The sequence below is a fragment of the Epinephelus fuscoguttatus genome, linkage group LG21 (assembly GCF_011397635.1).
Source record: "Epinephelus fuscoguttatus linkage group LG21, E.fuscoguttatus.final_Chr_v1".
NCBI lineage: Eukaryota > Metazoa > Chordata > Actinopteri > Perciformes > Serranidae > Epinephelus > Epinephelus fuscoguttatus.
Genome location: NC_064772.1, coordinates 14,670,000 through 14,684,757, shown reverse-complemented (window position 1 = coordinate 14,684,757; position 14,758 = coordinate 14,670,000). Strand labels below are relative to the sequence as shown.

At 38.7% G+C, this 14,758-nt stretch overlaps 1 protein-coding gene across 4 annotated transcripts in view; it reads right to left on the bottom strand.

Moving 5' to 3' along the window:
• The window catches only part of LOC125882280 (cadherin-7-like), a 269,395-nt gene that overhangs the window by 109,481 nt on the left and 145,156 nt on the right, over window positions 1-14,758 (bottom strand). For 3 of the 4 annotated variants that reach the window (XM_049566066.1, XM_049566064.1, XM_049566065.1), the window contains one exon: window positions 2,325-2,619. The exons of the other annotated variant lie outside the window; for it this stretch is intronic. In XM_049566066.1, the coding sequence (XP_049422023.1) occupies window positions 2,325-2,619 (295 nt within the window). The remainder of the gene's footprint in view (window positions 1-2,324; window positions 2,620-14,758) is intronic. 4 annotated transcript variants of the gene reach the window in all.

Here is a 14,758-nt window from a genome sequence, read left to right as displayed (position 1 = left end):
CCCATTTTTTAATGTGCGTTAAAAACAGACTGCAAAGAAAAATAATATTTTACATGGCAGAAGCAGCAGAGTCTTGTTTTGGGTGTGTTTTGAATCAACTAAACTTTACAGTACTTCACAGAATCCCCACCGGCGACCAGTGTTTTTAGAGATGTAACTGCAGAGTGACACAGATACACCACCGCAAAAGTATAAATGCTCACAACAGTGTAGGCGACGTAGGTAGGCTGCGACGTGGGTAGGCTACGGCGTGGGCTCTGCATAGAGCTGACGCACAAGTAAAAATCCCGCGAAACAGTTAAGGTCTTCTTCATGTTGTGCCTGATTTGGCCAACAGAGGACGTTAATCAATCTAGCAGCCTCATATTACTCCTCTTCTTCTCCTGTTAGCACTAGTCTTAGACAAGCCCCTTTGAAGCCATTTGTACATAGCTGCCAAACTGTAGAACTCATGGGTCCATTACGTGATGCCATTTGGCTCAAAAAGACTTTTCCCATGGGTTTACATTGGGAGAGAGATGTCAGTATATCAGCGAGTAAATCTTTTCGAGTGTTACAACTTCAATGAAATGACTCATCTTACTGTCTGGACTTGAGCCATTTTGTTGGATAAGATTTTCAAAGTCTAAAGGAGCTGCATGATTAAATAATTTAATTGCCTTTCAAGTTAGCAAAGGGCTAAATTGGAAGTAGCTGGTTTGGCCGGTGAAAGTCTGCAATGCGCCTGCTCTGTTAGCCCCACGATGTGTACGCAGAGTGTGAGGTCTGGGTAATTTTACACAGGGAAGTCAAACCTTTTTGGCCTCAAGCTGCACTAAGCAACTTTCATAGGACTGAACAGGGACCGGCCTCTGATGCTGTATCCAGCTCTCTTTATACATTTATGGTTTTAGAGAAAACTGCTACGGAAAACTGGGCCAGGGGGTAGCAGGTATCAAGTGAATTGTCTTTTCAAGGTAAGATGCAACCGTTTGAGATACTAGCGCGTGATGTTATGATGTCACAACGTATCTGATAGATGGATGATCTGCCGTGTAAGGTTTTAAAAAGGTTATGCTAGATAAAGTCATACTACATAACGCTACTTCATTTCAATTCTGCTCATAATTAAATGTATGTTTTATGTCCACACATTCATTGTAGTTTGACCATTTTCTTTATTATTTCTTCCAAAGTTAATTAGTTAGTACTAAATTTTATCTGTGCACCATAGTTTATTACAGCATAACAGTTACCACGGTCAAAATACATGAAACAGGAATTGCCATCGTCTTTTATTTCATAGATTCTAACATGGGATATTTTAATGATACATTGACCTCCAAACTGGAAACGTCCCCGGTTTTCATTTGAGTACTTTGGTCATCTTGGTCAATATCAAATAAAACTCTTAACAGAAATGAGAAATAATACTGTTTATAAACCCTTTAAAGTTTTAGGATTTTTATTTTTCTGATTTCCACCCACAAAATGAACCTCCCAGATCTCTCAGATCCTCTCTTATTTATTTGCTTATTGTTGGACTAAGAACAAAACACGGTGAGGCTGCTTTCAGCTACTGTGCTCTACTTTTAAACCAAGGCTAAAAACTTATCTGTTCATCATTGCTTGTAATTAGATTTCGATAGCTTCAGATACTCACTGCTTTCTTTCATTTCATCTATTACACTTCTTTGGCTCCTGATTTGTTTTTCTTTCGACTTTTTTCACTCTGTTATTTTACTCTCAATGTATGCTGTGAAGTACTTCGAATTTCTAAATGTGCTGCATGATTGAACTGCCTTGTCTTCCAAGGGTGACTTGGTACTACAAGCTTGTCACATCATCATGCTTTCAAAACTGAAGGTATTTGAAAGCTCAATGAACTCACAAGGAGAAAAGTATAAGAAGGTACTTATTTTTTTTGCATACAGTATTAGAGAAAAGAACAAAGATTACAATAAACCTTCATGCTCTGGCTAAGGTGATGCCAAAATTCAACTAGTTTAACCTGGACCTTTAGTGACGTGGAGCTCATGCACCAGAACTTTATGCAGTTTAAATTGGGCCCAAAGTGATTAGCACGTACTGAGTCTTACAAAGCGAACACGCTGGATTCAAATTAATATTGCAAACTTCCCGATTCCCCTCATGACCTAAAGACTGAGAGAGATGAAGACAAATTCAGTGAGGTGGAAAATTATCAAATGCAGATGTCTGAGCGAGGGCAAGTCAAAGAGAAAGTGAGAGTATGTGAGGGCGTAGAAAGGAGGAATAAAGTAAAAGGATGGAATTATAAGAGGGAACTATATGGGATTATATTTAAGACAAATGGGAAGGTTTACCTAAGGGTGACATCTCTGGTACCCCTGCCAAGTATGGTCCATCAAGAAACTTTGGCTCATTATCGTTGATGTCCTGGACCTTGACCACAAATTCAGACCTGGGCTCTACGGGTATGTTGGTGATTCTGTCCACAGCTTGAGCTTGGAGGGTGTAGTATGCCTGCGCCTCCCGATCGAGGCGCTTTGTGGCGTGGATGTCACCCGTGTTCTCATCAATGGTGAAGATGGAGGTGGCACCCTCGCCGGATAACACGTACTTCACCTTGCCTTCTCCTTTGTCCACATCTGAGTGTAGCTGGGAGAAAAAAAGAATATCAGATTAAAGACAGCCATATCAGAAAGTAAATATTGGAGGAAATAACTTTAATATTTTAGTGTTGATGCTCGACTTAATAAAGAATGATTTGAGGGCATTTGTCTTAAAGGTTTGTTCTGTGAGCAGTTATTAAACAATGATTATACAAGTGAGGGTGATATTTCACATTACCTATTCACAGTTAAGCTAAATTGATTAAAGTGGAATTTAAACTTGAATGTATTTTCATATAATTCATATCACTCATCTTATTTAATATAATGTGTAAGTATCTCATATTTAATACTACTAAAATATTCAAATACTGTATAAAATATTCATTGACAGCATGTGCATTTTGCTGCTGTTATGTACAACACACACACACACAACCTAAGCAAACACACATCATGTTTATTGGACAAACATCCGAATCAGATCAAAAGATCAAAACATGCAGCATTTATGCATGAATTCATTATGTTACAAAATCCCATCATGATTTGCATTTTGCTACAAAATAATGGAATGAAACGAAATAGTACCACTTACTGCAGTGCCATTGTGACTTGCTAACTAATGGAATGGTCGTTATGAGTGATCAAACCTGCAATTTTCCATTAAAACCTCCAACAGTAACTAGCTCATCTCACATAATAAGCATATTACAGCACTTAGAAAAAATAAAATGACGATTCATCAAATGGATCTTTGGATTTCACCTAGTTTCTGTCCAGAAAACAGAAGTACTGGATCCTACGTTTTCCATAATGCAACTAACTAAATTCTTTATGTCTTCAAACCAGCCAGTTGGAAGGTCAAGATAAAATGTGTCCTCAGGAAATATCTATCATCTACATATTGCAAAAGAGTCTAAGTAAAGGTAAAATGAAAAATGCCTTTTTTTTAACCCTTTTGGATCACATTCCTGGTCATATTGTGAATATATTTAACAATATGCTAAAAAAAATGAAACCTTTCTTAGTATACTTCTATCAAAATCCAATCATGTTTTCATCCTGCAAAACCAAATATGATGTGTTTTAACCAATATTATCATCACTGCCATCCATCAATCAATCTTCAGGAGCACAGCGCTAAAGCCGCATTTCCAACAAATACTTTTGGTATAGTACCCTTAGAATTGGTATGTAACTCATATGGACATGTACCTAAACCCTATCTGTTCAGTGTTAAATCTATGTGTTAATGTTAAATGTAGGTGGCTAAAGGCCCATTTATGCTCAACGTTAAATACGGATACGGATACGGATGGAGCCTTCTGTCCATGCTCCGTGTTCATTTCGTCCGTATTTCTGCACGTTTCCATAAAGCTTACGGATACGGGCCAAATGGAGCAGTACCACCGGGAACCGTGGGGGCAGTGTTGCTGTCACTACCCGATACGTAACTCTAGTGAGACACGAAGAAGAAATAACAATTCACTTTCTGTCATCGGCAGTACTAGAGGAAAGAATTCTCCGTCCTCCAGTCGCGATGTATTTAACGGCCTCACTGACCACCGCCTCCTACAACGCTGCCTCTGTTTTTGTCTTTTATTCAAGAGGTACATTATCAATATCTCCTCCACAGTCGCCATGTTTGTTTTTGAGTTTGTTGTTGTCATAAACTTTTGACGCTGGGCTGCCTCCTGGCGGATATAATGGTTAACATCCATGCCAACGGAAAGGATGCATGGAAGTATGTGGACAGTGATGGTAACATCGTTTGAAACGGACGTATACATTTTCGTACGTAAAGGGGGCATAAATGAGCCTGCTCCATTCACATCTGCACTTGAGTGTGTTCATATGGACATGATCTGTTTTCTGGAGGATCCTGTTTATGTGTTTAAGCATGTAAACACCATATTCTGTTCATGAGAAACCCGAATATGTTAGCTGAAGTACTATAAAAGAAACTGGAATGTGTATGGGGAATATGAATATCCAATGTCTCTGTGCTCATGTAAACACCATGTCTTGAATATGATCATAACCGTAATTAGCCTCATAAACAGGTTATTCATGTCCATGTCATCGCACTCATTGATCGTCCACAGAATGAACGACATTTTCAGAACAAAAAAGAATAGGCTAGAGTGTTTACAGTCTCTGTTGCAATTGACGGGATATCACAAATATAGCCGGTTTATGCATTGAGTCCTTGTAGAGCAAGGGTAAAAATTCTCTCTTCAGCAATTAACTGACTGCCGTGTTTCTAGCTCCATTTTTTTAGAATCATATCAGCGTGCAAGGTACCTCGACAGATGTGTAATGAAAAACTGAACGAAACAGAACTGTTATTGGTACCATCCACAAGTCTTGACATGAAACGTGAAAAACAAATGACCTAATGTCTAATGAACTCAACTGAACTGAAAAGAACTACTTGGTGGAAACTAGGTATAAGATTAATTTGGCTAGCTAGCTAGAGTAGGGTATATCTTTGTTTCACCAAAATACCATGGTTACGGACTCCTGGCTAGAATTTATTTACTTTAAGGAAAGTAGTGTCTGTGACAGCTCCAGATTAGGTGCAAGGCTTATTATAGTGGAACTCTTTAGTATCAGTCTGTATCTTTTATATACTACTATCGCATCGGTGTACACTGTAATCATGTTTGTTATGACACGCCCACTTTTCAATGATTAAAAAAAAATTTGCTTGCAGTGTTGTATCTAGCCTGTCTTTCTTGTTCCACCTGGGAATATGTCATGATTCTGAAGCTAGATACCCTCAAACTGCTGGTTTTATTTAAACTTTAATGCAAAGCTTCCAAAGAGGCACACTTAAAAATGTTAAATGTAGAAATACTTCTGCCTGGAGACCCTATACTGACCCCATCTTTGTTATCTTTGCTTACATGCCATTAATGTCAGACATTCTTAGTAGTTCAATATTCAAACAGCCTTTTAAATAGCCGTGAATGAATGCTCAGGTGAGTAAAAGCTTTTCCATGTTGGACTTCTTTTCATTCATTTTCTGCCCTTTGGAATAAAAGGAGCACAGGTGGCTTGGTAGATGTTAATGTTCGCTGTGCAATTTCTCAATGACATATCTGTACGACATGACATCTGGATACTAAAGCTCAAACGTTTTCAACAGTGGCCTCTTGTTGCCATTAACAGCAGCCAGTATGCAAACCACTGATAGTAAAAAAAGCCTGCACAAGTTTTAGCCCTCTGAGAATTAAAAGCAAGAGCTGAGGTCATGCTGTCAGATCAGTCCTTTTCAAAGGCCACATAAAACATCCTTGTCTAAAACAAGTGGTGCACCATATAACAGTCAAGTTCATGTCTTCATATCAAATCTTTTCAGTTTAAAGTCTGTGGAATGATGCTATGAAATTTGAGTTTGTTTCTTATAGTTGCTAGAATATCAATAGATGTTTTAATGTTCCATGAACAGACATACAGGTCTTAAAAGAAGTCAGAAAAGCTACATTGTTATCATTAAACCTGTGCAGTCACTATAACAACCTTCTTATGGCAGAGTTTTAATCTTAGGGGAATAAGTCACGAGTTTAAAGATGACTTAAGGACCCCTCCCTCAGAGTACGACTCCAACAAAAATAATCCTTGAACAACTCTAAAGAAAGAACACTTGAAGCTTTTGGGAGCATTCAAATTACCATGACAAGTAACCAGCCTTGAATAATCCTGTTTGAAGTTGGAGCTGTCTGATGGCCATCAACCCCTTCAATATTTTGAACATCAGAGCGATCACAGAAGCTGCCATATATCTTAGGCGAAGGCCGTTGCTGGTGTTTAAAGATGGACAGATGGACCATTTTCAACTGTCAGCATTTAGCAGAGTGCATATTTCTGCCTTTACTCCATCACCTCCAACATGACAGAACACCTCAATTAACAAAAAAAGCATGCAGAGCAAGCTTTTAGTGGATTTCTTTCAGGGAATGTTTTTCCAGATTCTCAATATTCGGTGTTAAAAGTCTGCAGAATAAAGCTTCAATTGAACTAGTAATATCCACCCTTCAACAGTGCTCTCAATCGTCCCAGTGTTTTGCATCTTATTGCCGCCAAACCTATAAAATCAGTAAGGACCGGGCTGAGTATTTCCATCTTTCTGTCTGTTGAAGTGCTCTTTTCAGCCTTCCCTATTTACTCACAAGCCAAGCTTTGTCTTGCTATTGTACTGAGACAAATGGTTTCTGTAAAGTGTCAAGTACACTACACCAGCAATGATCACAGTGTAAACACTGAAAACTTATAATAGTTTTTCAGCGATTTAGTATTGCACTTCCATGAAGTTGAAGCACTCACAAGAAAGACATTAAAAGAAGCCTTCTCAACACTAATGCTGTGGTATTCCTGCAAGTTTCAGTCCCTATTATGGGTCAAGCTCCAATAACACTGCATCCTGTATTTCCTATAATGCAACTCAGTAGCAAATCCCCCTGTCTCTACATGCATCCTTTGACCCCACACTTCTGATTTATAGGGGTGTGAATCTTTAGGCACCTAACAATGTGATTCTGATTAAGAGGGCTACGATGCAGTCATAAAACAGTTATTGACGAATCTTGATTTAGGGCTGGACAATAACTCTATATTATATCAATACTGTGATAGGAGACTAGATCTTGTCTAAGACTTTCAATATCCTCCTGAGACCCTGTGTCCTCAAATAAGGGGAATCACATTTTACTTGACTTATACTTCATTCTACTTAACTTAGACCTGTTGTCTTCGTCCGTGGACACTTTTTATGTTACCTTTTCTGCAATAAATTTGACCAATTTTGGCGACAGTAACAAGCTAAGACGCTCTCAATTATAAAGTACTTGTTTGAAGACACTGGGATTTTATTATTGTCTCATTTAAGGACATTGGGACTTCATTATTGTTGACAATATTTTGTTTTTCATATTCATCGGAAGTGTTGTCTTTCCCTGGCTTAAGAGGCTCTATTACAGTACAGTGATGTAATCTTCTGACCCAACCAGACTGTTGTAGCTGTTCTATTATTTGCCTCAACCCACTTAGTCATTACTGTACATCCACATTACTGATGATTATATTTCAAAATAACACTGTGTAAATGTTTTGTGAAAACACTAAAAGGCAACCCTACAATACAATAATAAGATATTTGGTCAAAAATAATGTGATATTTTACTTTTCTCCATATTTCCCAGCCCTATGTTGATGCATCAAAATCAGAAAAGTGGGGCGTTGGTGGTTTAGTGGATAGAGCAGGCGCCCCATGCACAAGGCTGTTGCTGCAGCGGCCCGGGTTCGACTCCAGCCTGTGGCCCTTTGCTGCATGTCACTCCCTCTCTCTCTCCCCCTTTCATGTTTATCTGTCCTATCAATTAAAGGCTAAAAAATATCTTAAAAAAAAAAAAATAAAAATAAAAAATAAAATCAGAAATGCTTTATTGATTCTGAGGGGAAATTATGATTCATTACAGTTGCTCCGATGTAAAGAATAGAGAATTATAAACAGTAAGAATAAGACTATGGAATTAAAGTGTGTCAATACAAAACAGTAAAATAAAATAAAGTAGAAATGAAATGTGCAATAAAATAAGAATAAAAATAAAATGTGCATTATGCTACTGTGTTTAAAATTAGTACTTAAGATATAAAAATTAAATGATCAAAATAAAATATATATTTTCACTGTGCTGAGGCTATACATGTGAAAATTTAACTACAATATACATCAGTAGAATAAAACAATAGCATTAGAGTAAACATAATAAATATGTACTGTTATGTGCATTTTATGTTGAATTAATATACACTTGAGGTGAAAAATATTCCACAGTTCTCTTTAACATGACGATCATGTTTATGTCGGTTATGTTTCATCATCCAGTTGGTCCAGTTGTAAGGACCAAATAGCCCAGTCTTACAAAGTTGTTACAGGCGATTATAACGTTGAGAATTCAGTTTTAAATGACATAATAATATATCATTTTTGATGTAGGAATACTGATGCATCTTATGCCGGGCTCAGACTATAAGAGTTTGGGGCTTATTTATCCCCGATTTACCCTTCCTGACAAACGGAGGAGAAATCAGGTCTGGGACCTTCGTCAGTACCGATGTTCAGCACAGATTATCTGAAATACAAGAGTTTACCAAGCCAGTCTTAAACCTCCAGAACTGCTCACCACGGCTGCCATGATAATTTCCATAATGCTTGATATTTAGGATTTAAAATCTGGATGATTACTCTTACAATGACAGTAATACGAAGCAGCTGATGGTGTTATAAAGAAATGGTAAACACTCTAGCCCTTGAGGCTAATGCTAGCTAGCATACTACTGTTGACAGATATTAAAACTTGCAGTTAAAATCTCACTTCTAGTTCTTGCTGTGGAATAGACAACCTGTATGGACCAGGTTTCCCAAACCAATCTCTCATCTACACTTTGGCTCTCTGCTTTTATTTTTCTCACTGCAAATCATCGTTAACATTACAGCAGGGTCGTGCACCACGTCAGCCTCCGATTTATACATCTGCTTCCCCATGAGATCATCAGAGGCGGTACATTCATGCTCCCTCTGGCACGATAATCTTAATATTATACTGAAATATACTATATCAGGTGTAATGTGCGTGATGCAGCCCGATTTCAGTTAGAATCTTAAAAGAATTTTAAAATTCCTGTAGTCTCAGCCTGATTGAGAACTGATTTTTCCATCAGGCCTAACAATTTGTATGGCAAACATAAAAAGTCTCAACCCAAGGTACGATAGTCCTATTTGACATCATGATGTCCAACCATTTCTGTAGCCAATCTGACATTTGAGCATGGCCGTTTGGAACAACTATAAACACTTTTGATTTCCCATGTGGTCATACAACATGTCTAACAAACTAGTTCAGAACGAGCACAACCCGACCCTAACATTGCTAAACATGACATTCACTCCTCTGGATGACCTGTGCCTTAAGATATTGACCCACAGAATAAGAATGGGTGACTATGCAAAATGTTCACCAAGAATGCTCTTGATTCTCCGCTGGATATGCAGACACTGCTCTCACATTGGTTCCTGACAGGATATTATGAAAACTCCCACCATGATTTGCATTTTACTACACATAGGATATGAAATAAAATGGTGCAACTTACTGTAATGCCACTGTCACTTGGAAGACATGATGAATTTCCCAATAAAACATCTGGCAATAACTGCCTCATCTTACAAAATTTACCATCAGCTAATGTTAAATTTACTAAATGTGTTTGCATCTATAAATCCACGAGGATTCACCAATTGGACGTGTATTTATTTAGTAAAAAATGTAAATGAAATTATTCCTCAGGAAACATTTACTCTCTATTTATTTCCAAACTTCTCAGGCAAAGCTTTTATAACATGCAGAGAAAGGTTTTGTATCTTAATGCAGGCAGCTTTCAGATTCTCAAAGCTGCACTTGGAAACTCTTTATGCAAAAATACTTCTGTCCCAGGTGAGACCCTATAGCTACTCCAGGTTATCAAACGGGACGCCCTACACTCTACTTCTTGGCTGTGCCTCAAGATTATGTACCTGAAAATAACAAACAGGGCTGGTGACAATGCATAATCTTTATGAAGGATGCTCCTAAATCACTCTTGGAAATGCAAACACAAATCTCGCCTTCAGATCACTCCATTGCCCAGAGGAACCTCCCCAGACACTAATATAAACCTACATTAAGTTACCAAACACATGTAAACTGAGTGAGTGAATTTCAATGACCAGTTTCCATGTGATGGTGAAGAGATGATCAACTCTTCCAGAAACAGGAAGGAAACCACAATGCTCTTACTGAAATTGAGGTTCACCATCAGTTAGAGTCTCCTTGTCAGACTGGTCTGTTTCCTGGAGGAGCCTGAGGCACTGTTCCTGAACTCCAGGTGACACTGAAGAGGGATGTTTCCAATGACAGCCAGAAAACAGCCAGAGGCTTTTGCATCTCAAGGCAAATTTCCCTCCACTGGCAGGCACCACGTAACGCAGTGCTTTTTAACTACCTGGGTAACCTCAGGAGCCAGGGAGATGGGAAAGGCTTAGAACGAGTCCACCAGCACGTCTTCCTCTTGGATGGAGCGACATTTGGGTTCAGGATATCTTGGCTGTACTCCTGCTGCTGCTGAATGATCCTTAGTCAAGGTCAACCACTAACTATTGCTGATGAAAACAGTCAGGGTGAAGGCCTGCCCTGATGTCTGGAGTCATCTAATGGTTCATCAGAAATGATCTGTAACATCCTTACCACACCTGCCACAGTGCTCAAGAGCTCAACAAGGACAGCCACTGTATTACTTTGGGTAGAAACAGTTTATAGACAGCATTATTTCTGAGTAGTTTTTTATCATTATGATTACTTTTCCTGTTTAAACTGAACTAAATGATCGTTCTCACATTGATCAAATGGCCTGTGATTGGATTGGATCTAGGACCACATATTAACCCTTTGAATTCTTCAATAGACATGGTCCGCCAGTGCCTGTATTGGTATTTTTGCTTATTGTTATGTCAGTTATGTCTTTCAGTATCTTTACATGCTTTATATTTCTAAAAGGTTATGTAAGTCAGTAACCATAATCATCGAATAAAGTATTGAAATTGAGTCATTCAAAAATAAAACACAAAAATTAGACACCTTTTTTCTTCTCAAAAACACAAAAAATGGTAATCCGAAAGACTTTGGATTGTAAAAACATGAACAAGATATTTCATAACACTCCACAAATTATTTGAACTATGTAGATTATTTAGTATTTGAGATATGCTCATTTTCATGAGCACAGGTATTGTGATAGATTCATCATTCATTCCTCTGGCACCATGGCACGTTTTCGTGTTGATTTCCACCACACATAGCATAGCACAATGACACATTACAAGTGTACAATTTGATGACACATTACAAGTGTACAATTTGATGACACAAGACAGAAGCCTTGGCTTTCTGCTGCAAAAAGAATAAATGTTCAAGCTATTATGGTTTTTATTTTCAATAGATATATATAGATACAGGATTATGAAAACATCTCTGGTAGCCATTATGGGAAAATCAACAGTGTAATTACAGTCAAATTCGACGTTTGCACAGCAGGTAAGGTAATGTAACGTAAGGTGGTGATGTGATTCTATTATGGTCCTTATTTTAGATCTATTGAAACAGCATCATGGAAACAATGATCTCCTGTAGCCCTTGAGGTATGTCCATTTATAAAGTGGCTCAGACCTGAATGGGAAAAAAAAAATCAGATTTCTGTGTTCACACTACTCTAAAATAATTATATCTGTGTTACATGGAAGCAATGTGGGCCACGTTTGCTTTTAATGTGAACGTAGCCAAATAAATAACTGTGTGAACATTTTATACTGTGCTTTCAATTGGCCTCTCTCGTTGTGTGTTGTTTATTATACAGCTTTTACTTTTATATTACACTCGTCGAGGATTATTGTCGAAACTCTTCCTTCAATTTATCTCTAAATGTCAACATCTCATTATGGGATAAATAACAATGGTATTTCAGGTTCCAAGCCAGCGCTGCAGGGGTTGAAAATGATTAGGTCAATATTATATTGGTGGCACTGAAGGAGTACATGCTGAACAGGGGATACAACACCAAAGGTCTTTTATTAATGGAATCCATCAGCGAGTTGATGGATGCTGCGTTCGGGGCGTGATGATTGCATTGGTTGTGTCCTCAAGCCTCGGCGTGCATATGTCGCCTCTCTTATGGAGCTGGCTGTGTTTATTCACCATCTCCTGCTGTCAGGAGCAAACTTGAGGTAAACTGTCAGTCCTGGAAGAGAGTCAACATTTAATCTTGAGGAAGCCATCCGTGGCAGTTTGTTTCCGGTAAATGCCACGGACAAGAGGGACAAAGCTGAGGGGCCACAAAGCATGCAAGCCGGGTCGAGGGTCAAGCACACTATGTGGTCTTTTCAGTGAACTGTTTGCTCCGTTTCCCATTCTCTGCCTGGCAGTGAAGGACACACAGCAGTGCAGCAACTGTCGCCACATATTCCATCTCTAAATCTAATAAACACTGAGGGCTACATAAAATATGTATAGCTTGGCAAGGCTTATTAAAAGTACACCCTGGTCAAATACTTTTCTCTCTCATTAATCTAACCCATTTTAAAACCGTCACTGCTCATTTTCAGGTGGTATTTGAAGTTTCAACTCTTATTACTTTTACTGAGCACCATAGCTGCTTCACTTGCAAAAATGTAAAGACTCCTCTGTAATTCTTTTCTTTGCTTCCCTTGAGGTGAGTGTAACACAGCATGCAGCGCGGCGGTGCAGCTCAAAGGCACTCCCAGGGATTGTGAAGGCGGGGTGGGATCTGAACACGAACCCTTCTGAAATCAGTGCTGACACTTATCATCACTTTGTATGCAGGCAGTTCTCCAGGGACCAGCCTGTTAGCTTTGTGTTTGCTTGTTTACCTTGTAGCGAAGGAGAAGGGTAAAAAGCATAAAAGAACCCATAACAACGCACTGATACATGCTTGTCCTATCACTACCACTGCTGCACAGTGTGTTCAAATTGTTCTAGCATTTGGATTTTCATTTTTGGCATTCTACGCTACATGAAAAGTCGTGTTAGAAAGTGTGTAATTCTATTTTGCTCCTCTTTACGCCCATTTGGCTTGGCTCCGTGCAACACTGCAAGTAGAAAAAAAAAAGAAAATAAATATAAAAATAAAAACACTCAAACCCCAAGATGTATGTTTCAAGCTTTGTATTTGCACCTCCCTTGAGGAGAGTACAAATTCTCCTATTCAATGGACTGTGCACAATCCAAAATGGATACAAAAGTCCATACCTACAGGCAACCTGTGAGCAATACTGGATCCGGCACACCAAAACAGCTTCCGCCGCTGCTCAAGAGTCCTTAATCAACAATCGCCCTCAAGATATTCCAACAGAGCAGCTGAATGTCGGGGCTTAACTGGGTCTCTTACGAGCAAGGTATGTTTCACAAACAACCCAAAAATAAAACAAGAAACACGGACGGTTGCACTCTGACATTGTTTCCTGATGTTGCACAGGAAACTTGCACATAATAAGCCTCCCCACGGTGTAAATCATATCCTATATAATGTTATTATATCCAAAAGAAATCATGGAATTGCCAGTGAACAAAGGGTATAAATGGACACAGCAGGGGGCTCAGACTCATACAATAAAACATACATGAAGCGCATATAAAGAACGACAGCAGACGGGGATAAGAGGGGTCATTCTGCTACAAAAAAAGATCTGAAAATGTAGACGGGGACTTGCAGTGCAGCTGTCACTGACATGCTTGGCTTTTCATCTATTCACTGGGCCATGTTCTGGTGAGTAGCCATGGTGCTGTGCTCTGAGAGAGGCTCAGCCGCTCAGACTCGCCGCTTTCATTTCAAGTTGGGAGGTGGGGAGTTGGCGATCACCATGGAGAAACTGTTAGTGGTGTGCTGATGCATGGGATCTGTACACACGGGCTCGTAGTTATTCTGCTGAAATTTAATGAATACTGGTTCTATGTGTCACTTTTTTCTCCCCTCTGTTACTTCTATGCTCTTCGTGTTCTATATTTGTACTTTTGTGTTTGTTTTTATATAAATCAGTGTGGGTGGGTTGTCTGATTTTATCTGGCTGCAAAGCCCTTTTTGGAAAATCAGCATTTCTGTCAAATCCAATTCAGTCAGTCACATAAAGCTCCTACCTTGACACTTAAAAAATGACATGTATTTGCTTTGATTTCTGCTATATGAAACAGAGTAATTAAGATGAGGCAGATTCCAGCATAAAGACACACTACATAAAAGCATAAATCTATCTACAATCTGTGAGACAGTTTAAGAGATTTACTGAAATGCATATATTTTTATATGAATGCTTCCTGTATTTTGAGCAGTCATATTGTTTTTCTGACTCATTTGCAGTTAATCAGTCTATTTTCCCATAATGACTGTGAGTTGTTTATTTTGCCGGATAAAAACCTTCTCAAGTGCAGCGATAGTGGATGCTGGAGGAGACGTTTTTCTTTTTATCCTTACTCCCTTAAGTGTCTTTAGGTTAAGTTTGCATGTCATTTGAGTTGTGGCAGTCTGCTATGCTTGGAGTTACACTCACCTCTGGAGGAACTTAGCGTATATTT